The sequence below is a fragment of the Thecamonas trahens genome (assembly GCF_000142905.1).
Source record: "Thecamonas trahens ATCC 50062 unplaced genomic scaffold supercont1.20, whole genome shotgun sequence".
NCBI classification, from domain to species: Eukaryota; order Apusomonadida; family Apusomonadidae; genus Thecamonas; species Thecamonas trahens.
Window position 1 is genome coordinate 231,174 of NW_013657660.1, and position 21,914 is coordinate 253,087.

Here is a 21,914-nt window from a genome sequence, read left to right on the forward strand (position 1 = left end):
CTGTGGACGTTGCGGGCCAAAGTGATCGGAGGCACTCCCTCTCCCTCCCTCTCTCTCCCTCCCCCTCCCCCCCCCTGGCACACCACCTGTTCCTGGATGTCAGCACGGGATACACCACAGCCGCACGCAGGGGAGAGACATATAGGGAGGTGGTGCAGGTGCCTGAGGGGCGTGGGAATGGCTGCGGTGGGTCCTCTGTGCCCGGACACAGCCTCGCCCCCTACACACGCCTGCCCAGCTGCTGCCACCTTGCCCGCTCGCTCGGCGCCGACTCACCCAAAAATTGCGGCGAGGAACGCAGGACCAAGGGCCCGTCGGTAGTGCCACCGCCGCGACAGGTGCGGCCGACAGGAGGCGTCTCGGGGCCCCCGCCGCCTAGTGGCAATGCTGGAGGTGGTGCGGTCGGAGGAGGAGGGTCTGGAGCCGGAGGCTCGGGCCAGCTGCCGCTGCTGAACCTGTCCAAGGTCCGCGCCTCGTGGGAGGCCCGTCCGGGGGAGAACAGCTCGGCCAGCGGCCCACTCTCGGTCCGGTCTGCGGCTAGCTCGGGCGGCGATCGCTATGGTGCCGCGCTCTCGTACCGCCAGCGCAAGTATCTGCTCTCGCAACAGCGCAGCCGCGGTGGCGCCGCACCACGCCCGTCGCCCTACTCGGCTCGCCAGCGCCGCCAGTATGCCAAGCCGAGCTACCAGGCCTCGTCGTCGCTCTTTACCCGCGCAAAGTCGCATCGCTCGCGGACCGGTCGATCCGGTGCAAGCCTTGCAAGCATCTACGGCGGCGGAAGGGGCGCAGACAGGAGTGCCGGTGGCGGCGGCGGCGGTCGCGCCGGTCGCGGAGGACTGACCTCGGCGGCCGCCCCCGTCCCGCCCCGCAACGACGCCCAGACCATCCCCACCGTCTTCCACGCAGAAGGCTCGTTTGCAGCATCATCCGGACCGACCACCATCCAGACCGCACGCGAAGCTACCAGCCATGCTGCCGCGGCCGACGCCGCGGCCCCAGACTCGAGCTATCAGCCGCTCTCGGCACGCCTCCCGCGTACCGCGCCGCTTGTGCCCGCCGGCGACGGCGACGACGCCGCCGCCGCTCCCGACTCTGCTGTCGAGACTGCTGACGAGCCCCATGCGGCCGCCGAGTCCGATGGCTCGCAGGACCATCTCACTGGTCTGTACGAGAGTTTCCGGCGGCGGTTGTACGACAAAAACGTGGGCTCGTCGCTGCTCGACGGAGCCGAGCCTGTGTCGGCGTCCGAGCCCGCGGGCGAGCCCGCGGGCGAGCCTGCGCCAGCAGCTCCGGCCGCGTATGCGCCGCCCAAGTCAATTCTGCACGCAGATGCGCTGGCGGCCAAGGTTGGCCCGTCGCCGCGCAAGCGAGTCGGACTCAAGCAGCTGCGACAGGGCGCAGCGCCGGCAAACAAGCCGGTGGACGCCAAGGCCAGCGACACGGCTCGGTCACCGGCCCAGACAGTTCCAAGCAGTGATGCAGTGCGTCCAACACCGCCGAGCAAGGGTCTCGCTGCAGCGACCAAGCCGCCGTCGACCGCCGAGCCCACGCCGCCGGCCAGCAACAGCTCGCTGGCAGCCCGCCGCGGCCGCGCCGGCAAGGCGCAGCGAGTCGTGTCCGGCGGCGAGGGCCTCGTCGGCGTCGTCGCCGGTGCAGCCAAGCAACCCAAGCCGAGTCTTGAGAGCGGGACCGGCAGGGTTGACAGCGGGACCGGGGCCGGCATGACCCGTGAGGGCCCGCGGTCGAGCTCGGGGCCCAAGGACTCGGTCTCTGCCGGCGGGCGCGGAGCGCAGGCCGAGAGTGGCGAGTACCTGACGCCAGCGCAGGTGCTGAAGGACCACTCGGCGGCGCTCACACCGTACGAGCAGGCTGAGGTCCTCGAGTTTCCCAAGGTGTACTTTTTCGGGACGACCAAGTCGAAGATCCGGGCCAAGCCCGGGGCGCCACACAACCACGGGTACGACGACGAAAATGGTGACTACAAGCTCGTCATGCACGACCACATTGGGTACCGCTACGAGGTTCTCGACCGGGTCGGCAAGGGCTCGTTCGGCCAGGTGGTCAAGGTCTACGACTGCAAGCGCAACGAGATGATGGCGCTCAAGCTCATCCGCAACAAGAAGCGGTTCCACTCGCAGGCGCTAGTCGAAGTCAAGGTCTTACAGACTATCCGCGACTCGGATACGCAGGACAACTCGTGCATCATTCACATGATTGACCACTTTTACTTCCGCAACCACCTGTGCGTCACCTTTGAGCTCCTCTCGGTCAACCTCTACGAGTTCATCAAGATGAACAACTTCCAAGGCTTCTCGCTCGGCCTCATCCGCCGCTTTGCCGTGCAGATGCTGCAGGCGCTACGCTTTCTCAAGAAGCAGAGCATCATCCACTGCGACCTCAAGCCCGAGAACGTGCTCCTCAAGAACGCCGCCAAGTCGGGCATCAAGGTCATCGACCTCGGCTCGTCGTGCTTTGAGAACCAGCGAGTCTTTACCTACATCCAGTCGCGGTTCTACCGCTCGCCCGAGGTCATCCTCGGCCTCCCGTACGGCACTGGCATCGACATGTGGAGCCTAGGCTGCATCCTCGCCGAGCTTTTCACCGGCACTCCGCTCCTCCCCGGCGAGTCCGAGGTCGAGCAGATGCTGTGCATGCAGGAGATCCTGGGCGTCCCGCCGCGCTCGCTGCTGCAGGCCTCGGAGCGCCGCAAGCACTTTTTCGACTCGAACTTTCACCCGCGCATCGTCCCCAACTCGCGCGGCCGCAAACGGTATCCCGGCACCAAGGACTTGCGTAGCACGCTGAGATGCAGCGATGAGCTGTTCATCGACTTTCTCAAGCGGTGTTTGGCCTGGGACCCGGCCCGCCGCCTCACCCCCTCCGCTGCCCTCCAGCACCCCTGGATCATGGCCGCACTCTCGGGCTCGTCCAAGACCGCCTCGGGCTCGTCCAAGGCCGCCGCGGCCTCGGCCCCTCGCCCGCCCGCCCATCCACCTTCAAAGCCGCCCTCGGCCTCCTCCTCCTCCTCTGCCGTCTCGTCGCTCCTCCGTAAGCGGCGAGCAGCCAAGGCTAGCAGCCGCCGATAGCCCCCCTCCCCCCCCTCCGTCTCCGTTATCGGCACGCTTTCTCGTATATCTACCGTAAAAAGCAGGCGATTGTCCACAGGACAACTAGTAGCTGTCGAGCAGAACGCCAAGCCGAAATACACAGCCATCACCCAAACCCAGCCACGGTCACAGCTACCACCACCCCTCCACCCACCCCAACCACCACACACACACCACATACCACCACACACACCACCACCACTACCACACACACACACACCACCACCACCACCACCACCACCCTCTCCCCGTCACACACACTTCACCCATGTCGCTCCCCACCGAGGCCGAGGTGCTCGAGCAGTACATGACCAGGCTGGAGGCCGTGACCGCACCGTCGTCCTCCGAAGGCGAGACGCTGGAGGCGCTCGCGGCTATGAAGGAGGACCTCTTCCACAAGACGGTAGTGCTCCGGTCTGCAGGACGTGAGCGTGAGGCCGAGGCCATCCTCCGCCCGCTGCTTGGCCTTTTTGCCTCGCCATGGGCCAAGGTCCGCAAGTGGGTCGCTGGCTTTGCCGGCGAGCTGGTCGCCCTCGCCCCGTGGTGGCTCACCTCGCGGGCCCTCCTCGACGCACTTCGCATGCTGCTGGATGACACCAACTCGGCTGTGGCCAAGACTGCTGTGCTCTCCGTGACCAAGCTCTTCACCAAAGCCCTCTGGCTCCTGTGCGGCAACTCCGAGTCCGGGGCAGACACCCGCGCCGCAGCCATGCTCGACGCCGCCTGGTGGGCCGACTTTTACAAGCTCGCAGACCCGGTCTTCAAGCACGGCATGTCGTCGTCCAAGGACGGCCTCCGCATTGCCGCCCTCAAGTTCTACGAGGCATTTGCTCTCGCCTGTTTCTCGCTCCCGCAGAAGCCCGAGCCGGCGCTCCTGGCCGTCATTGACGACGTCAACGCCCTCACCCGCCGCGCCATGTCCCACGTCGAGGCTCTCTGCCGCATGACCTCGGCCACCACCGTCACTGCCATGGTTCTCAAGGTTGTCATCGGCCTCCTGCTCAAAATCGGCCTCACACACCAGCACACCCACGAGCTCGTCATCGGTGCCCTCGTCGCGCTCGCCTCCAACACTCTCCGCCACATCGCCAAGCAGCAGCAGGCCTCGACCAAGTTCCTCATCAAGTCAGCCCTGCTCAAGTTCCTCCGCAAGCCCGAGACCGAGCCGTACCACGAGGATATGGTCGTTGCGCTCGGTCGCATGGACGCCCACGACCCGGCTGAGAACGCCATCCGCACCGCCGAGCGCGCCATGGGCCGCCTCTCCGCCTTTCGCAAGCGCCAGCGTGACGCTGCCGAGGCCGCCCAGCGTGCTGCCCGCAAGCGGCAGAAGACCCAAGCCCTCGCCGCCAAGCTCACCAAGTCGCTCACCGACCTCGCCAAGCTCGATCCCAAGCTTGTCGGCGTCATCTCCAAGTGCGTTGAGGCTGCCGGCGGCGACCCGGGTCGCCTTGTCGAGCTTCTCAATGCCGAGGGCGTGGACATTGCCGCGGTCTCAGACGACCTCGCCGACATGATCGCCGCCACCGAAAAGGCCACTGCCGTCGCAGACATGGACGTCGCGTCTGCGTCAGGCGAGCTCGGCGCGTCGGACCCGCGGCGGGCTGAAAAGGCCATTCCCTGGGCAGATCGCCTTGCCAAGGCCACCGCAGCCTCGCCGCCGGCGGCCTCGCTCTCGCTCTCGCAGTGCCTTGCGCTCTACGACGCCGCTCTCGCCCGCTGCACCTCGTCGCGTGCCGCCGTCGCCGCCGGCGGCGGAAACCACATTGCGCTCGGCCTCATTCCGCACCTCGGCCTGCTTCGCACCCTCGTCGTCATCCAGGACGCGTCGCTGGCGGCCGCGCCCAAGACCCAGGCCGCCGAGCAGGCCCTGCTCAGCTTCCTGGCGAGCGAGCTGCCTCAGTCGATGCCAACACTCGTCGGCTGGCTCCACCTGGCATACGCCAACACTGCCGGGCTCACGCCGCTGCAGGCGCTCCCGGCCGATGCATACGACGCACTCCTCCTCCGGGTCATTGACACCATCGGCTCGCTCAAGACCGACGTGACGAGCCGCATGGGTCACCTTGCGGTGGTGCTCGCCAACGCACCGGCGCTGCCGGGCTCGGCCGTCGCGCGCATCAGCGAGCTCACCCAGCCCGCGCCCGAGCACGCCGCCGACGCTGCAACAAGCGTCTCATCCTCGATGGCGCTGTGGAGCGAGCTGGCGGTGATGCGGCCGTCGGGCGCCGAGCCGTTTGTGGCCCACCTCCTCGACGCGGCGCTCTCGGACCGCAGTGATGTCCGCGAGGTCGCCGCCGCCACAGTCGCCTCCAAGCTATACTCGGTCGGCACGCACCGCGAGATCATCGAAGAGTTTGCTAAGACCGCCGTGGCCTCGCTCGCCAAGCTTGACCCGGCGAGTCTGCCGGAGGAGCAGGGCGCGGCGGACAACGTGATCCAGACCAAGCTCGACCTGTTCCTCACGCTCATGGGCAAGAAGCACGAGCTGCTGCATGACTTTATGACGGTGTACCCCGGCTTTGCCCAGGATGTCAAGAAGCACGTTCACCGCCAGCTAGTGCCTGTCGTCCAGTCAATGGGCTCGTCGTCACCGGTCATCCTCAAGGTTGTGGAGACGCACCCCGAAGAAGCCAAGATTCTCCTCTTGCAGATTCTGCACGCACTCACCGACTCGGCTCCGCCGTCGCGGGAGCTCGTGGCTGCGGTGCTCAAGGTGTACAACGAGCGCGAGCGCAACGTCCGACTCCTCATTCCGATTCTCTCGGGCATGTCGAACGCAGTCCTCCTCGAGCACGTCAAGGACCTCATCGCGCTGCCGGAGCGGACCGCGCGGTTCGTGGTGGGTAAGCTGGTGCGGACCGAGGGCATGGCGCTCTCGCCAGTCGACTTTCTCGTTCACGTCCACGTCCTCGAGCCCAACCCGGAGACGCTTCCGCGCCAGCGGCTGCAGGACGTCGTCTCGTGGGTCTTTGCCGACACAACGGTGACGTCGGACAAGCTCATTGCCATTCTTGTGCAGCGGCTCATGTCGCACTCGGTCATCCCGCCCATGCTCATGTCGACGGTCTCGGCCATCTGGCGCGAGCGGCCGGCGCTCTCGCGGTTCATCATGTCGCAGCTCGGCCAACTCATCTCGTCGTCCAAGTCGTCCAAGAAGAAGGTGTGGAAGGACGCGCAGATCTGGCAGGGCTTTGTCGACTTTATCCTCATGGCGCGGCCGCAGTCGCTGCAGCTCGCTTTCCAGCTCCCGGTCAAGCCCTTTGCCGCCCTCCTCAAGCGCAACCCCGAGCTCCTGGCCAACCTCACCGCGTTTGCCAACGACCAGCGCGGCCGCATCCCGCGCTCGCACATCGAAGCTCTCCAGGAGCGCGCCAAGAAGAACCGCAAGAAGGCCAAGGCCGCGGCAGCCAAGGCGGCCCAGGCCGCTGCCATGCCGCAGGCGGAGTAAACCCGACTCTCACTTTCTGCGGCGGAGGCCGACTAGGCCAAAGCCGGCCACAATGAGCATGTACAGCGCGAGGCCCGAGAACTTGGTCCTGGTCGCGTGTGCCGCAGGGCTCGCCAGATCGGCGTCGACGGTGGGCAGCATGTTGAGCTGCCGCAGGAGCAGGACGTCCTCGAGCATGTCGGCGAGGAAACCGGCGGCGAGGGCGGCGGCGGCAGCAGCAGCCACCAGCCAGTGGCGGGCAGGGACAGCAAGAAGCGAGTGCTCGCCCGCCCGCGACGCCCACCACTGCAAGCCGGCAAGGAGCAGGGTCGGTGGGTACGAGGGGATGAAAGCGGCCAGGTCCACAAGGAGCGCCCAGCGGAAGAGGCGCAGCCCGTCGAGGCCGAGCCCCTCCCAGCACGCAGCCCAGGCGGCAGGCGACGGTGCAGGGCGGAGGTCCGGCGTCCGCACCCCGGTCTCGGCGTAGATGCTGGCGTTGATGACGGTGATGACCGCAAAGGCCGTTCCGGTCACAGGCGCAAGGAGCCACCACGCCCCAGGCAGACGCATGGCTTGGAGAGCAGTGTGGGCAGGGGGGGGGAGGGGGGAGAGGGAGGGCGCCAGCTGACCGCCGGCGGGAGGGCCGGTCACTGAGTCATCCAGGGATGCGGCCGATCGGGGGTAAGGAGGCCATCGGATGACAACTGGTGAGCGTTTAGTGAAGGTGCTTAGCTGTCGGCTGCTCCCTGGGGTTGTATGGGCCGTATTGGGCAGAGTTGGGTGGGTAGCGGTGGTGCTCCCAAACTGGAGACGGAAGATCGCGTCCCATGGGACTTGATCTTTTGATCTGAGGACAGGGGGATGCGGGTGCATGCACCTTCACCGACTTTGATGGCAATCACCTTCTGGGAATCGGCAAAATCAACTAACTTGTGTCTACTAGCAGCAATGGCGGTGTGGTGATGGTCATTCATTGCCCGCGAAAGTAGGCCTCAGCCTTGGCAGCGTACTCGGCAGAGGTGAACGAGTATGACGGGGCGTCGCCAACTGACGACTTGATGCCGTACGCGCCGGGGCCGGGCGAGCCGACCTCGTCGCGGACTGGATGCCGGCCCTTGAGCGACGGACCCTCGCCGCGGCTGTCGCCGATCGAGCCGGTGAGTCCGTAGGCACCGGGGCCAGGCGAGGTCTCGGCGGTCGTCTTGACGTGGTGCCGCGACTTCATCGAGACAGCGGGCGCATCGCCGACCGACGACTTGACGCCGTACGCACCAGGGCCAGGCGAGGTCTCGGCAGTGGTCTTGACATGGTGTCGTGACTTCATGGACGCACCAGGTCCCTTGCCGACCGTGCTATCGATCATGTAAGCACCGGGGCCTGGCGAAGTCTCGGCGGTGGTCTTGACATGGTGCCGCGACTTCATCGAGACCGCAGGCGCGTCGCCGACCGACGACTTGATGCCGTACGCGCCAGGGCCAGGCGACTGCTCAGCCGTCGTCTGAACGTGGTGCCGGGACTTCATCGACGCAGCCGGAGCATCGCCGATCGACGACTTGATGCCGTAGGCCCCGGGGCCAGGCGAGCGGCGCGTGTCGGCCGCGCTGGCGGTCTTGGGCCGGAGCGAGTAGGCTGGAGCGTCGCCGACCGACGACTTGATGCCGTATGCACCAGGACCGGGCGAGGTCTCAGCGGTCGTCTTGACATGGTGTCGCGACTTCATCGAGGCCGCAGGCGCGTTGCCGACCGACGATTTGATGCCGTACGCGCCAGGGCCAGGCGACTGCTCAGCCGTTGTCTGAACGTGGTGCCGCGACTTCATCGAGACAGCCGGCGCATCGCCGACCGACGACTTGATGCCGTACGCACCAGGACCAGGCGAGGTCTCGGCGGTCGTCTTGACATGGTGTCGCGACTTCATCGACGCACCCTTGCCCCTGCCGATGGTGCCGTCGATCATGTAGGCACCAGGGCCTGGCGAGGTCTCGGCGGTCGTCTTGACGTGGTGCCGAGACTTCATCGAGACCGCAGGCGCATCACCCACCGACGACTTGATGCCGTACGCGCCAGGGCCCGGCGACTGCTCAGCTGTTGTCTGAACGTGGTGCCGCGACTTCATCGACGCAGCCGGAGCATCGCCGATCGACGACTTGAGGCCGTATGCGCCCGGACCGGGAGAGCGGCGCCTGTCGGCGGCACTGGCGGTCTTGGGCCGCATCGAGTATGCAGGAGCGTCGCCGACCGACGACTTGATGCCGTATGCACCAGGACCGGGCGAGGTCTCAGCGGTCGTCTTGACATGGTGCCGTGACTTCATCGAGGCCGCAGGCGCGTCGCCGACCGACGACTTGATGCCGTACGCCCCAGGACCAGGCGACTGCTCGGCCGTTGTCTGAACGTGGTGCCGCGACTTCATCGAGACAGCCGGCGCATCGCCGACCGACGACTTGATGCCGTACGCGCCAGGACCAGGCGAGGTCTCGGCGGTCGTCTTGACGTGATGGCGCGACTTCATCGACGCACCCTTGCCCCTGCCGATGGTGCCGTCGATCATGTAGGCACCAGGGCCTGGCGAGGTCTCGGCGGTGGTCTTGACATGGTGCCGCGACTTCATCGAGACCGCGGGCGCGTCGCCCACCGACGACTTGATGCCGTAAGCACCAGGGCCAGGCGACTGCTCGGCCGTCGTCTGAACGTGGTGGCGACCCTTGAAGGACGCTGCGGGAGCATCGCCGACCGACGACTTGATGCCGTACGCGCCAGGGCCAGGCGAGGTCTCAGCGGTCGTCTTGACATGGTGCCGTGACTTCATCGAGGCCGCAGGCGCGTCGCCGACCGACGACTTGATGCCGTACGCGCCAGGGCCAGGCGACTGCTCGGCCGTTGTCTGAACGTGGTGCCGCGACTTCATCGAGACAGCCGGCGCATCGCCGACCGACGACTTGATGCCGTACGCGCCAGGACCAGGCGAGGTCTCGGCGGTCGTCTTGACGTGATGGCGCGACTTCATCGACGCACCCTTGCCCCTGCCGATGGTGCCGTCGATCATGTAGGCACCAGGGCCTGGCGAGGTCTCGGCGGTCGTCTTGACGTGGTGCCGAGACTTCATCGAGACCGCAGGCGCATCACCCACCGACGACTTGATGCCGTACGCGCCAGGGCCCGGCGACTGCTCAGCTGTTGTCTGAACGTGGTGCCGCGACTTCATCGACGCAGCCGGAGCATCGCCGATCGACGACTTGAGGCCGTATGCGCCCGGACCGGGAGAGCGGCGCCTGTCGGCGGCACTGGCGGTCTTGGGCCGCATCGAGTATGCAGGAGCGTCGCCGACCGACGACTTGATGCCGTATGCACCAGGACCGGGCGAGGTCTCAGCGGTCGTCTTGACATGGTGCCGTGACTTCATCGAGGCCGCAGGCGCGTCGCCGACCGACGACTTGATGCCGTACGCCCCAGGACCAGGCGACTGCTCGGCCGTTGTCTGAACGTGGTGCCGCGACTTCATCGAGACAGCCGGCGCATCGCCGACCGACGACTTGATGCCGTACGCGCCAGGGCCAGGCGAGGTCTCGGCGGTCGTCTTGACATGGTGTCGCGACTTCATCGACGCACCAGGTCCCTTGCCGACCGTGCTATCGATCATGTAAGCACCGGGGCCTGGCGAAGTCTCGGCGGTCGTCTTGACATGGTGTCGCGACTTCATCGAGACCGCAGGCGCATCACCCACCGACGACTTGATGCCGTACGCGCCAGGACCAGGCGAGGTCTCGGCGGTGGTCTTGACGTGGTGCCGCGACTTCATCGAGGCCGCGGGCGCGTCGCCCACCGACGACTTGATGCCGTACGCGCCAGGGCCAGGCGACTGCTCGGCCGTCGTCTGAACGTGGTGGCGACCCTTGAAGGACGCTGCGGGAGCATCGCCGACCGACGACTTGATGCCGTACGCACCAGGACCGGGCGAGGTCTCAGCGGTCGTCTTGACATGGTGCCGTGACTTCATCGAGGCCGCGGGCGCGTCGCCGACCGACGACTTGATGCCGTACGCCCCAGGACCAGGCGACTGCTCGGCCGTTGTCTGAACGTGGTGCCGCGACTTCATCGAGACAGCCGGCGCATCGCCGACCGACGACTTGATGCCGTACGCGCCAGGACCAGGCGAGGTCTCGGCGGTCGTCTTGACGTGATGGCGCGACTTCATCGACGCACCCTTGCCCCTGCCGATGGTGCCGTCGATCATGTAGGCACCAGGGCCTGGCGAGGTCTCGGCGGTGGTCTTGACATGGTGCCGCGACTTCATCGAGACCGCAGGCGCATCACCCACCGACGACTTGATGCCGTACGCGCCAGGGCCCGGCGAGGTCTCGGCGGTGGTCTTGACATGGTGCCGCGACTTCATCGAGGCCGCGGGCGCGTCGCCCACCGACGACTTGATGCCGTACGCGCCAGGGCCAGGCGACTGCTCGGCCGTTGTCTGAACGTGGTGCCGCGACTTCATCGAGACAGCCGGCGCATCGCCGACCGACGACTTGATGCCGTACGCGCCAGGGCCAGGCGAGGTCTCGGCGGTGGTCTTGACATGGTGCCGCGACTTCATCGACGCACCCTTGCCCCTGCCGATGGTGCCGTCGATCATGTAGGCACCAGGGCCTGGCGAGGTCTCGGCGGTCGTCTTGACATGGTGCCGCGACTTCATCGAGACCGCAGGCGCATCACCCACCGACGACTTGATGCCGTATGCACCAGGGCCAGGCGAGGTCTCAGCAGTGGTCTTGACGTGGTGCCGCGACTTCATCGAGACGGCAGGAGCGTCACCAATGGAAGACTTGAGGCCGTACGCGCCTGGACCGGGAGAGCGGCGCCTGTCGGCGGCACTGGCAGTTTTGGGCCGGAGCGAGTATGCAGGCGCGTCGCCGACCGACGACTTGATGCCGTACGCGCCAGGGCCAGGTGACTGCTCGGCCGTCGTCTGAACGTGGTGGCGACCCTTGAAGGACGCTGCGGGAGCATCGCCGACCGACGACTTGATGCCGTACGCGCCAGGACCGGGCGAGGTCTCAGCGGTCGTCTTGACGTGGTGACGCGACTTCATCGAGACGGCGGGAGCGTGTCCAACCGACGACTTGATGCCGTATGCACCAGGGCCAGGCGAGGTCTCGGCGGTGGTCTTGACGTGATGGCGCGACTTCATCGACGCACCCTTGCCCCTGCCGATGGTGCCGTCGATCATGTAGGCACCAGGGCCTGGCGAGGTCTCGGCGGTGGTCTTGACGTGGTGCCGCGACTTCATGGAGACACCCGGGGCAGCACCAACGGATGACTTGATGCCGTACGCACCAGGGCCAGGCGACTGCTCGGCAGTGGTCCTGACGTGGTGGCGGCCCTTGAAGGACGCGGCGGGCGCGTCGCCGATGGTCGACTTGAGGCCGTAGGCGCCAGGGCCTGGCGACCGGCGTGCTGTGGTATCCGGTAGCAGCGCAGCGCAGAAAGCGGACATGGAAGGTGAGTGGCACACGGGGCACCCATCTACCGGCTCAGTATGGATATGCATGGCGGCTGTGGCGAGCATGGGCGTGCAAGGTGTTCAAAAAAGGCCAAACGGCTCGCTCCAACGGTCGCATCGTCGCCGTTTGGCTGGCACAGAGCGCAGGGCCCGACAGGGCATGGTATGGAGGACACGTACAGTAGTCGTTCTTGAACCGTTGTGGGAAGACGCCCGACGTGTCGCGCGATCGCCGCGAGCCAGCCGTGGCCGGCCGCTTTCTCGCCATGCCCGCACGCAGGGGGTGAGAGGGTGAGGTGTGGCCAGCTGCGGTGGCGGTGGCGGTGGCTGTGGCGGTGGCGGCAGCGGCCAAGCCGGCACGGAGAGCGCCGCTAGTGGGGCGGGAGCGCGTTGGCCTCTGATCGGCGGCCTCAGTTTTAAATCGCGATGGTTGTGTTCGTGAAGCTCACCCCTCGTCATGCGCTTGGTCAAGGGCGCGGTCGACGGTGCTGACCACAGGAGAGCCGCGGGCGCGCTTGGCCCGCTTTGATGGCCGGAGGTGGGTGGCGCTGGGCGACGTTGCGATTGACGCCGACGGAGGCACGGCCGAGATGGGTAGAACAGCAGCTGGCTTGGCCGTGCCGGACCGATCACGCTTGGTGCCACCCGTCGTGGGGGCGCGGTCATTCGGAGACGGGACGGCGTGCACCGGCTGGCGGTGGGTGCGCCGCTTGCGAACAGGAACCGAGTCAGGTGCCAGCGGCGGAGCGAGGATGTCGTTGAGCGGCGTGTCAACTGAGGCGGCGGATGAGGCCGAGGCGAGCGAGGGCGAGGCCGAGATCGACGGGGCTGCCGGCTCCGGTGAAGACGAGCTGACGCCCGAGGCTGCGCGGACCGGAGACTGGGCAGCAGCAAGGCGGGTCTCGAGCTCGTCGACGCGGGCAGCGAGGGTAGCCTTTTCCGCCATGAGGGCGTGGTTGTCGGCGACGAGCTCGCGGAACTTCTTCTTCTTGGCGTTGACGATGGTGACAAACGAGCGCATGAGCTCCTCTTCGAGCAGTGCCTTGTCGCTAACGACCGTGTCGAGCATGCGCTTGGCCTCATCCCGCTGGCCCATCAGTAGGCCGTTGGCGGTGTGAAGCTCGTAGTTTTCGTGCTCGAGGCTGGCGCGGGCGCGGAGAAGGGCGTCGACAACGGCGGAGACAATGCGCGCCGGTGAGGCCTCTTCCGCCAGGACCACCGAGCCGCGAAGCGGGACGAGGCCGTCCTTGATGACCCAGCCGAGACGGAGGTTGTCGTCGCGGAGCTCAAACGTGTATTGGAAGCGCGAGCCGCTGAGGTCCTGCGTAGCGAGCGCGGCGCGGACAGTCGCCATGTACGCCGCCACCTCCATGCCAGGCGGGCAGAGCTCGCTGCGGACGATAGCCTTGGTCACGCTCGCGTACCACGCCCGCCCGCCGTCTGTCACCGAGATCGAGAACGAGGCCTCTTCCCACTTGGAGACGACGTAGAAGACCTTCCTGTCCACCGCAAACCGAGCAATGTCCTCTGCTGCCTCCTGCCGCAGCTTGCGAATGTGCTCGGCCTGCCGCTGCGCGGCCTCGGCCACGGGTCCTGCCAGGCTCGCACCACCTCCGCCGCCTCCGCCGCCTCCACCGGCAGCTCTGCCAGCGCCGCCAGCGCTCGCTTGCGGTGGCGCAGCCTGGCTGGAAAAGACTTGTGTCGCCACAAACGACGGGCTTACGTGGGACATAGTGGGGTGGGGTGGGGTGGGGGGGAGGAGTGCGAGGCCGGTGGCGGTGGCCGCTTCGCCTGATCACGATCGCGATCAGGCGATGTGACCGAGCGAACTACGACCTTTTCCGGTCGCCCAACACCCTCCCCCCCTCCCCTCCCCCTCCCACAGCTACAACCTCTCCACTTCACCCTGCACAAAGGCAGGAGCACGCATGGCCGACCCGCAGGTGGTAGCGGCTGCGGTGAGCGAGCTGGAGAGGCGGGGCGTGCGTGGGGTGCGGCGGGCGTGGGTGGAGGCGGCAGTAGCAGGCGGAGCGGGGTCGGCGGCAGCGGTGTGGGAGACGCTACTGGCGACCGACGTGTCGTGCGGGGCGGCTGCCGGGCGGGAGGCTGGAGAAGGCGAGGCGCGGAGCGGAGCGAGGTGGGTCGAGCCCGTAGTGGCGTTGTCGGGCCTGCCAGACGGCGTGGTTACCCGGCACCGCGAGGTGATCGCCGGCCCGGCGCTTCTCCAGCTGACGGAAGCAGTGGACGTGGGCAATCCGCCGGCGGCGGGCGATGCCAGCGCGTCGGCGACGGTGGCGGCGCTGGCGGATGGCGGCGATGACGACGACGGCGAGTGGGTCGAGTACACGACGCTCGGTCAGCGGGCGGCTCGGAGTAATCCGCGGATGCTCCGGCTCGCGCTGCACGACGGGATGCAGGCGGTCCACGCGCTCGAGATCGAGGGACTGCCTGTCCTCGACGGCCTGCAGCCGGGGTGCAAGCTCCTGCTTGGCAACGTGGCCATTCGCCGCGGGCATCTGCTCCTCGACTCGACGACCAAGATCGAGGTGCTTGGCGGCGAGGTGACCGACTGGGGCGTGGCGCCGCCGGATCCTGCGGCGGCGCGGGTGCTCGCCAACCGGGCTGCGGTGGTCATCGAGCTCAGCGACGACGACGACGACTTTGCCTGACAGGGCCATCGTGACAGTGTATGTATATGTGTGTTCATATCGGCACAGGACTACACGCCCCACTTCTTGCGGAGGGCAAAGTACTGGCCGAGGCGGGCGGCGGCAAACTCGAGGAAGCCAAACTCGTCCGAGGGGTTTGCGGCGCGGACGATGGCCCAGAGGCCCCAGAGCATGTGTGAGGCGAGCGAGCAGATGCGTGCCTCGTGCATGAGGTCCGGGATGGCGGCAGCAACAGCAGCCGGGTCGGTGACGCCGGTTTCGGCGAGATAGGCGGTGAAGAACGCGGTCTGGGTCTCCTCGCTCGGGTAGTTGTCGGGGTTGAGGACAAAGCCGGGATGGCCGTCGACCGAGTAGTTGATAGAGGCCTCGGCAAAGTGGTTGCCAAAGTCGAATCCGCGCCAGGCGTACATGCCGTACTCAAAGTCGACAAAGGTGACCTCGCCCTCGCGGCCGGGCTCGCGGAGCTGAAGGATGTTGGCGGCGAGCAGGTCCATGTGAGTAAAGGTGACCGGAGCGTTGAGCGAAGCGAGGAGGTCGATGAGCGAGGCAACTTCGGTGTGGAGCCGCGGCATGTCAAACTGCATGGCCTTGCGGGTGGCCTCGACGTCGGGCATGATCGACCTCGCCGCGAGCTTCCACCAGAGGAACAGATTGTCCGGCAGGCCGTTCTCGTGGGGGATGGGCACGTCGGCGGCATGAACGCGGGCAAGGTGCGCGCCAATCTTGGCTGCAACGTCGACGTCGTGGCAGTCGATCGAGGCCAAGGTCTTGGCGTTGAAGAAGGCCTCGATCCGCCCGCCCTTGAACGTGCCGAGCAGCGCCGGCGAGAGGCCTATGCTCCCAAAGTGGGCAAAGATGGCGCCCTCGCGCTCGCGGTCGACAAGCTCGCCGGTACCCTTGCCAAAGTGCCGGACCAGGACTGCCGTCGGGGCGTCGTTGCCAACCTTGGCCCGCGCCGCCTCGCTCACCTCAACCTTGGTGAGCACATTGGTCAGCCCGCCCGAGACCGTTTCCACAGACACGTCACCGGCATCGAGCTCCTGCCAGCCCTGCACATGTAAGAGTGCCTGCTCGGCCGCGTCGGCCGTAAACGAAAACGAGGTTGCCATTGTTCGCCTGCAATGTACTTGGGAGTGGGGTGTCTCGAGTTGAAGTGGCGTTGTCGGTGGGCGGCGGTAGGCGGAGGTCGCGCGGCGAGACGCGTTTTGGCCACATATTCACACATGCGAGTTTTTTTTAACTCTATTGTTTAGGAGGCCAGGCGAACACCACGTGGTGGTACGTGCGCCGTGACCGCGAAACGCCGTTCCGTTGGCCTTCCACGGCCCAGCGCCGCGCTGCGAGCTACCGCGTTGACGACACCTCTCCTCCTCTTGCTCGCTCAGACATGGCTATGGAGCTGAGCCAGTCAGCAGACGGCACGTACGGCCCCCGAACGGGCAGCAGCGGTATCCACGTGGCGGCGGGCATGGGCGGCACGGCTCGTCAACGCCGGGCACGTCGCGTCGGCCGGTCTCGATCGCGCCGCCGCTCGGCCCGTCGCCGCTGCGGCACGGAACAACGGCGTCGCATGGTGGAAGCCGGCGCGGGAGCGGGCGCGGGGGGCGGCGGCATGGCGGCGGGCGGCGGCCTGGTGGTGGGCAGTCGCATGGAAGCCGGCGCGGGAGCGGGCGCGGCAGGCAGGCGCGCGGCAGGCGGCGCGACGACTCGTCCGACCTGGTCTCGGGCTCGGGCTCGGGCTCGGACTCGGACTTGGGCTCGTACTCAAGCGAGTCGGGTGCTCGGTCGCCACCGCCGGCGCAGACGCTGGCGCCAGCAGCGGCGCATCCGGCGCGATCGCCACCGGTCTTCACCAACACGTCGCGGCTGAGTTCTGGGATTGGAAGCGGCAAGGCGTCGCTGCAGACGTACCGGGCAGTGGTGGTGGCTGCGCCAATGTTTGTCCTGTTTGCCGGCCTCCTCGTGTGGTACGCCGTGCTTGGCGGGCTTGGTGGCGTGCTTGTGTGGGCGCTTGGGGGATGTTGCGACCGGTCCGGCAACGAGACCGGCTCGATGCGGACGTCGATGATCTTCAGCTACACCAGCATGGTCGGGCTCGGCTTTGGTGGCGGGTCGGAGCCATCGTCGATTGCGGTGGTGAGTGTGGCGATTGCGCTGCGGGCGCTTTTTGTAGTCTCGTCGCTGCTCGCGGGCGCCGTGGCGGTGGCCAAGCTGACGCGGGCAACGTCGCGGGTGGTCTTTGGCAAGCACGTCTTTATCCACGCTGTCCGCGGCAAGTACCGCCCGCACAACGTGGTGTCTGTCCGGGTGGGGCTCGCAGTGCCAGGCGCTGGCCCGCTGGTCGACGCGACTGCCGAGATGGTGCTCGAGCTTCCCGGGACCGACGGCGTGCCGAGCGTTCACGTGCTCAAGCTCGCCAACGGGAAGAACGCCAACTTTACAGGACCGTGGACGCTTGTCCATGCCATCGACGGTAACTCGCCGCTCCGCTCGCTATCGCGGGCTGACATTGTGGCGCTGCTGCCGCGGCTTTCGGTTGTGGTCTCCGGCTTTGACCCGCTCGTGGCCGGCCGGGTGTCGGCCGCGAGCTCGTTCCCGTTGTGGGATGTTGCCGATCCGGCGTCGGCGAGCTCGGCGCCGGACGACGTGCTTCAGTGGGCGCGGCATCCGGCGCCACTGGTGATCTCGCCGGTCTTTGGCCCGCAGGCCGAGCCAGCGCATGTCAATCTCGCGCTCTTTGACGCGCACATTTCGGCACCGACGGAAGAGCCGCCGCGCGAAGCGACTGAGCCTGCCAAGCTAGCGCCAGTTTCGATACGCCGCCGGCGGTGAGCCCCCCCCCCTACTTTGTCTCGGCCTCAGCCGCGCGCTCGAGAATGGCCGGTGCGTGGCCGACCGCCGTGGTGTACCAGGTGGCGAGAAGCTCGGCCTGGGCATCGGTGAGCTCACTCGCGGCAGTGAGCTCGGCAGCGGACGATCCGGCAAGGCCGGCGCGAGCGTCAAAGTGTGCGTCAGAGAGGAGGCCCCAGGCCTGAAGGTAGGCCATGGTCATGCCAACAGCGACCGAGATGTTAAACGATTGAGTCATGCCGCGGAGCGGGAGGACAAACGCACCGTGCGCAGCAGCAGAGAGCTCAGACGAGACGCCGAGACGCTCGTTGCCAAAGGCCAGAGCTAGCGTCTTGCCGTCGTCGTGGATGGCGGCAGCCAGATCCTCGCGCCACAGCGGGAGCGGGCGGGCCGTCGGCGAGAGCTCCGCGGTGAGCAGGAGGGTGGAGGAGGCGTCGAACGGGGGAGCCGCAAGCATGTCGGCAGCGGCATCGAAGCGGCGGAGGCCGAGCCAGCGGGCGGCAGACTGCGATCGGAACGCGTGGTCAAAGTGGTCCTCGTCGGCCACAATGTCAACGTGGTGAACGCCGACGCCCTCAGCTGTCCGCAGCGCTGCGCCGGCGTTGCGCGGATTGGCCACATTCTCCAGCACCAGCCGCACCTTCTCTGTCCGCCCACGCAGCGCCCCCTCGAGCGTCCGCCGTCGTGTGTCCGAGAGATACGGTGAGAGGGCCGCCACGGCCTGCCGAGCTGAGAGGCCCACCCGTCGCCACATTGCCCCCCTTCCGTCCGAGAAAGGTCGTCAAGTGCGAGGATGGCCGAGCGGGGTTGATCGGGGCTGGCGATGGCGATCGTGGTCGTGATCACGGTCGCCACCTCTGGCTGACGGGAACACACTTGACGGGCGCAGGGGGGTGGTCGGCGTGTGCGGACTACGCCATGCATGGTGCCAAGCGGATGAAGGTGTCATCAGGCGGGGCCGTGGTGACGGCTGTGGCCGAAGAGAACGAGCAGACGAGGAGTGCGGCCAGGAGCCAAGGCGGTGGTGAGCCGGGGACGGCGGGTCCGAGCGTGGCGCGTACGACGGCAAGTGCAAGCGTGGCAAGCACGGCAGCTGCAACTGGACGTGGCTCTGCAACAGCGAGCACGGGGGCAGGCACGGTGGGCGCAAGCGACGATAGCGAGTCCGAGGTGGGGGTCGGGGAGGACGTCGGGCTCGGGGTGGCCGCCGGCTCGAGTTCGGGCGCGGGCGTCCTCGACGAGGCGGTCATGGATCCGAGCCAGTTTCCCGAGCTGGACGGCGAGTTTGATGTGCTGCACCGGATCGGGCAAGGCACGTTTTCGACGGTGTACAAGGCGCGGCACCGCGGGACCGGGCTGGTGGTGGCGTTGAAGCGGATCCGGGCGACGACGGCGCCGTGGCGGACGTTCAACGAGCTTGGGTACCTCATCCACTTTGGCGGCCGCGAGTACGTGACCAACGTGCACAAGTGTTTGCGACGCGAGGACCAGGTGACGCTCATTCTACCGTACTTTGAGCACAGGCCTTTCTACAAGTACGTGTCGTCGATGACGCTCCACGAGGTGGCGGTGTACATGAAGGCGTTGATGGTGGCGCTGCGCTACATCCACACCGAGAACGTGCTGCACCGCGATGTCAAGCCGTCGAACTTTCTGCACAACCCAGAGACCGGTCAGTTTATGCTCATCGACTTTGGCCTAGCGGACCTGGCGTCTGTCTCCGAGGACGCCCATAAGGGCAACGTGCTCCTGGCCAAGATTGCGACCAACATGCAGCGGGCAAAGCTCAACCGGGTCGCCGCTGCCACCAAAGAGTACGAGCGCGAGGCGGCAAAGAGGTCGGCGCGGTCGTCCAAGCGCAAGCGCTCGCTGACGCGCGCGGCGCGGGAGGCGACGCAGGCAAGCGGTGCGAGCACGGCAAGCACAGCGTCCAGCTCGAGCGCGAGTGGGGCGAGCAAAGCGACCGGGCCGATCATGCTCGGCCACGAGCGGCTGGCACAGCTGCAGGCGCAGGGCAACGACCGAAAGCGGGCGCGTGTGGCGGCGCGGGCCGGCACCCGCGGCTTTCGCGCGCCCGAGGTCCTGCTGCGGGTGGAGGAGCAGACGACGGCCATCGACGTGTGGTCGGCCGGCGTCATCCTCCTCTGCATGCTCCTCCGCAAATACCCGGTCTTCCACTCGCCGGACGACTTGACCGCCCTCTGCGAGATCACGCTGTTTTGTGGCTCGCGCGAGATGGTGGCGGCGGCGGCGGCCATGAACCGGGTCTTCCGCCCCGAATCGCTCCACCCGCGAGTTGACCTCAAGGACCTTGTTGTCCGGTGCGTGCCCGACTTTGGCGCGCCCGAGCTTGCGCGCCAGCTCGACGACGCCATCCAGCTGCTCGAGGCCTGCCTCGAGCTGGATCCAGCGCGGAGGGTGACTGCCGCCGACGCGCTCGACCTCCCATTCCTCGCCAACGTGGAGGCACCGCCTCTACCGCCTGACTAGTGCATGGCGTTTACCTGTACGGACGCTTCGTCAGAGGCGGAAGAAAAGCGACATGAGCGAAGCCATCGAGCACACGCCGACGACCCTGGTGGCGTCGTCGACGACCCAGAGGCGCGAGACGACGTGGGTGCTAAAGAGCTCGAGCGCCGCGCGGAGGCTCGTGGTCTTGGAGACAAAGACCGGCTCGCGGAGCCGGCCGTGGAGCTCTAGAAAGTCGAGGATCGGCAGCGAGAGGACCTTAAAGTTGGCGGCGGTGACAACCTTGGCGTCCGAGACCGAAAAGTTGCCGAGGAGGAAACCTTCGGGCGAGACGATGGCCACGCCGTCAGTCTTGGCGTTGTACAGCTCTTCGATGGCATCGCCCGCTGAAGTCTCCGCAAGTACCTTGGGCACGTTGGCGTAGAAGAGCGAGGCCGTGACAATGTCAGCATCCAGCTGCTCGTCCGACGCGAGCTGCGTGAGATGGGCCCGTGCCCACGCCAGCACGTCCTTCTTCTCCAGCAACCGCGCCTCGCGGGCCGGCAGCGGTGGGAGCTCGCCGCTCGCCTCGTCTCGGATCATGTACTTGGGCGCGACAACGAGGAGGTAGTGGAGGCCTGCCGCAAAGAGATGAAGAGTGGCGCGAAGGAGGGTGGCGCTCGAGATGCGGTACTCGGCGTTCTCGCCCGAGATCGAATAGCTCCCCACGAGCTCGTCGACACTGGCCGCCGCAAACGTTGCCGCCAACTGCGCGTTGTGCGTGTCCTCGTCGACAAGCGCCTCAGCCACACGATGCCGGCCCTCGCGAGCACGCGCCAGCAGATCAAACACCGACACGCCATCGATGTAATGGCCGTTGCTGTCGACGACGGCCGCAAAGGAGCTCCCGGCGTCGTCGAGCACCTGCGCCAGGGTGCCTGCTGGCGCAGACGCCAGGACGGTGGCCACCGGCGGCTTGTCGGCCACCAATGCTGCGAGCGGGATGCGAAAGCGCGGTACGGGATTGTCTTCAGCCATGGCGGGGAGGAGATGAGGCGAGGTGGGATGGGAGGGGAGTGACGAGAGGTGTGTGTGTGCGTGTGTGCGTGTGTTGTGCGGTTGGGTCAGTTTGGGACGGCTGACCGTGGGAGACCGGGAATGGAGGGAGGGGGAGTTGGACGACTGGCTGCGCTGGGCTTGGCTGCTTGCGCCAATTGCCCCCCCCCCCCTTCCCCTTCCCCTTCCCCACCTCTGCCTCCACATTGACTCGCCTGCTCTGTGACCAACTGTTGGGCTAGTAGCAGCGGTAGGCGGTGGCGGCATGTGGGTGGCGGGTCTGCGATCATTAGGCGGAGCACGAGTCATCGTCGGTCTCGTCGTCGGCAAACAGATCCGGATCGGTGGGTGCGTAGCGGCGCGAAAAGTACGAGTAGCCGCCCTTGAGGATGGCGATCTGGACGGTGGGGCAGGCGGCGATGTCGGGATGGGCGGCGAGAGCGCGGGCGCACGACGGGCCGCGGACCTGGGAGAACTGGCAGTGGACAACAACAGGCAGCGGGTTCATGTCGGACGCACCGGCGTCAGCCGCCCGCTGGACCAGCTCCCTAGCCAGCGACGTCATGCCTGCATCAAAGTCGCGCGATGCGAGCCAGATGGCGCCAGCGATGTGTCCACCAGCGTGGTCGTCGTCACGGACATCGACCACCACTACGGGCGCCTGCTCGTCGCGGAGCAGGCCAAGCAGCGAGTCTGGCTGCAGGTACGGCACGGTAGGGGGCGTGGCCATATTGAAAGCAGCTTGATGAAGAGAGGTGTGAGTGTATATGTATGATTGTATGATTGTATGTATGGGAGGGAGGGGAGGGGGGGGGGGGGGGGAGCGCGCGCAGTGTAGTCGCCGACGGCCGGCCTCC

At 67.0% G+C, this 21,914-nt stretch overlaps 11 protein-coding genes across 11 annotated transcripts; 5 read left to right on the plus strand and 6 right to left on the minus strand.

Moving 5' to 3' along the window:
• Positions 1–177: 177 nt before the first annotated feature.
• On the plus strand, positions 178–3,086 carry AMSG_04648 (CMGC/DYRK/DYRK2 protein kinase; the record flags this gene model as incomplete). Its single annotated transcript, XM_013902868.1, has 2 exons — positions 178–197; positions 302–3,086. The coding sequence occupies 2 exons, from the start codon at positions 178–180 to the stop codon at positions 3,084–3,086; spliced, it is 2,805 nt and encodes a 934-aa protein (XP_013758322.1).
• A 171-nt stretch (positions 3,087–3,257) lies between these two features.
• Positions 3,258–6,558, plus strand: AMSG_04649 (uncharacterized protein; the record flags this gene model as incomplete). Its single annotated transcript, XM_013902869.1, has 1 exon — positions 3,258–6,558. Exon 1 carries the CDS (start codon positions 3,376–3,378, stop codon positions 6,556–6,558), a length of 3,183 nt encoding a protein of 1,060 aa, XP_013758323.1. The 5' UTR covers positions 3,258–3,375.
• On the minus strand, positions 6,524–7,107 carry AMSG_04650 (uncharacterized protein; the record flags this gene model as incomplete). The annotated part of the gene is made up of 1 exon (XM_013902870.1): positions 6,524–7,107. One exon carries the CDS (start codon positions 7,105–7,107, stop codon positions 6,568–6,570), a length of 540 nt encoding a protein of 179 aa, XP_013758324.1. The 3' UTR covers positions 6,524–6,567.
• A 386-nt stretch (positions 7,108–7,493) lies between these two features.
• Positions 7,494–13,766, minus strand: AMSG_11813 (uncharacterized protein; the record flags this gene model as incomplete). Its single annotated transcript, XM_013902995.1, has 3 exons — positions 7,494–11,988; positions 12,215–12,294; positions 12,592–13,766. 3 exons carry the CDS (start codon positions 13,764–13,766, stop codon positions 7,508–7,510), a joined length of 5,736 nt encoding a protein of 1,911 aa, XP_013758449.1. The 3' UTR covers positions 7,494–7,507.
• A 196-nt stretch (positions 13,767–13,962) lies between these two features.
• Positions 13,963–15,263, plus strand: AMSG_04653 (uncharacterized protein; the record flags this gene model as incomplete). The annotated part of the gene is made up of 1 exon (XM_013902871.1): positions 13,963–15,263. One exon carries the CDS (start codon positions 13,963–13,965, stop codon positions 14,701–14,703), a length of 741 nt encoding a protein of 246 aa, XP_013758325.1. The 3' UTR covers positions 14,704–15,263.
• On the minus strand, positions 14,721–15,828 carry AMSG_04654 (choline/ethanolamine kinase). Its single transcript, XM_013902872.1, has one exon. It carries the CDS (start codon positions 15,810–15,812, stop codon positions 14,754–14,756), a length of 1,059 nt encoding a protein of 352 aa, XP_013758326.1. The 5' UTR covers positions 15,813–15,828; the 3' UTR covers positions 14,721–14,753.
• Positions 15,829–16,315: 487 nt separating this feature from the next.
• On the plus strand, positions 16,316–17,794 carry AMSG_04655 (uncharacterized protein; the record flags this gene model as incomplete). The annotated part of the gene is made up of 2 exons (XM_013902873.1): positions 16,316–16,339; positions 16,387–17,794. 2 exons carry the CDS (start codon positions 16,316–16,318, stop codon positions 17,533–17,535), a joined length of 1,173 nt encoding a protein of 390 aa, XP_013758327.1. The 3' UTR covers positions 17,536–17,794.
• AMSG_04656 (RRNA methylase) lies at positions 17,125–18,307 on the minus strand (the record flags this gene model as incomplete). Its single annotated transcript, XM_013902874.1, has 1 exon — positions 17,125–18,307. The coding sequence occupies one exon, from the start codon at positions 18,305–18,307 to the stop codon at positions 17,546–17,548; it is 762 nt and encodes a 253-aa protein (XP_013758328.1). The 3' UTR covers positions 17,125–17,545.
• A 126-nt stretch (positions 18,308–18,433) lies between these two features.
• Positions 18,434–20,298, plus strand: AMSG_04657 (CDC7 protein kinase). The gene has a single exon (XM_013902875.1). The coding sequence runs from the start codon at positions 18,472–18,474 to the stop codon at positions 20,041–20,043; it is 1,572 nt and encodes a 523-aa protein (XP_013758329.1). The 5' UTR covers positions 18,434–18,471; the 3' UTR covers positions 20,044–20,298.
• On the minus strand, positions 20,074–21,078 carry AMSG_04658 (uncharacterized protein; the record flags this gene model as incomplete). The annotated part of the gene is made up of 1 exon (XM_013902876.1): positions 20,074–21,078. The coding sequence occupies exon 1, from the start codon at positions 21,037–21,039 to the stop codon at positions 20,074–20,076; it is 966 nt and encodes a 321-aa protein (XP_013758330.1). The 5' UTR covers positions 21,040–21,078.
• Positions 21,079–21,226: 148 nt separating this feature from the next.
• On the minus strand, positions 21,227–21,800 carry AMSG_04659 (uncharacterized protein). The gene has a single exon (XM_013902877.1). The coding sequence runs from the start codon at positions 21,785–21,787 to the stop codon at positions 21,347–21,349; it is 441 nt and encodes a 146-aa protein (XP_013758331.1). The 5' UTR covers positions 21,788–21,800; the 3' UTR covers positions 21,227–21,346.
• Positions 21,801–21,914: the final 114 nt, after the last annotated feature.

What these genes read in the sequence shown, in the direction of transcription:
- AMSG_04654 (XM_013902872.1), bottom strand. Translation starts at nt 15,812, where the DNA reads ATGGCAACCTCGTTTTCGTTTACGGCCGACGCGGCCGAGCAGGCACTC.
- AMSG_04657 (XM_013902875.1), top strand. Translation starts at nt 18,472, where the DNA reads ATGCATGGTGCCAAGCGGATGAAGGTGTCATCAGGCGGGGCCGTGGTG.
- AMSG_04659 (XM_013902877.1), bottom strand. Translation starts at nt 21,787, where the DNA reads ATGGCCACGCCCCCTACCGTGCCGTACCTGCAGCCAGACTCGCTGCTT.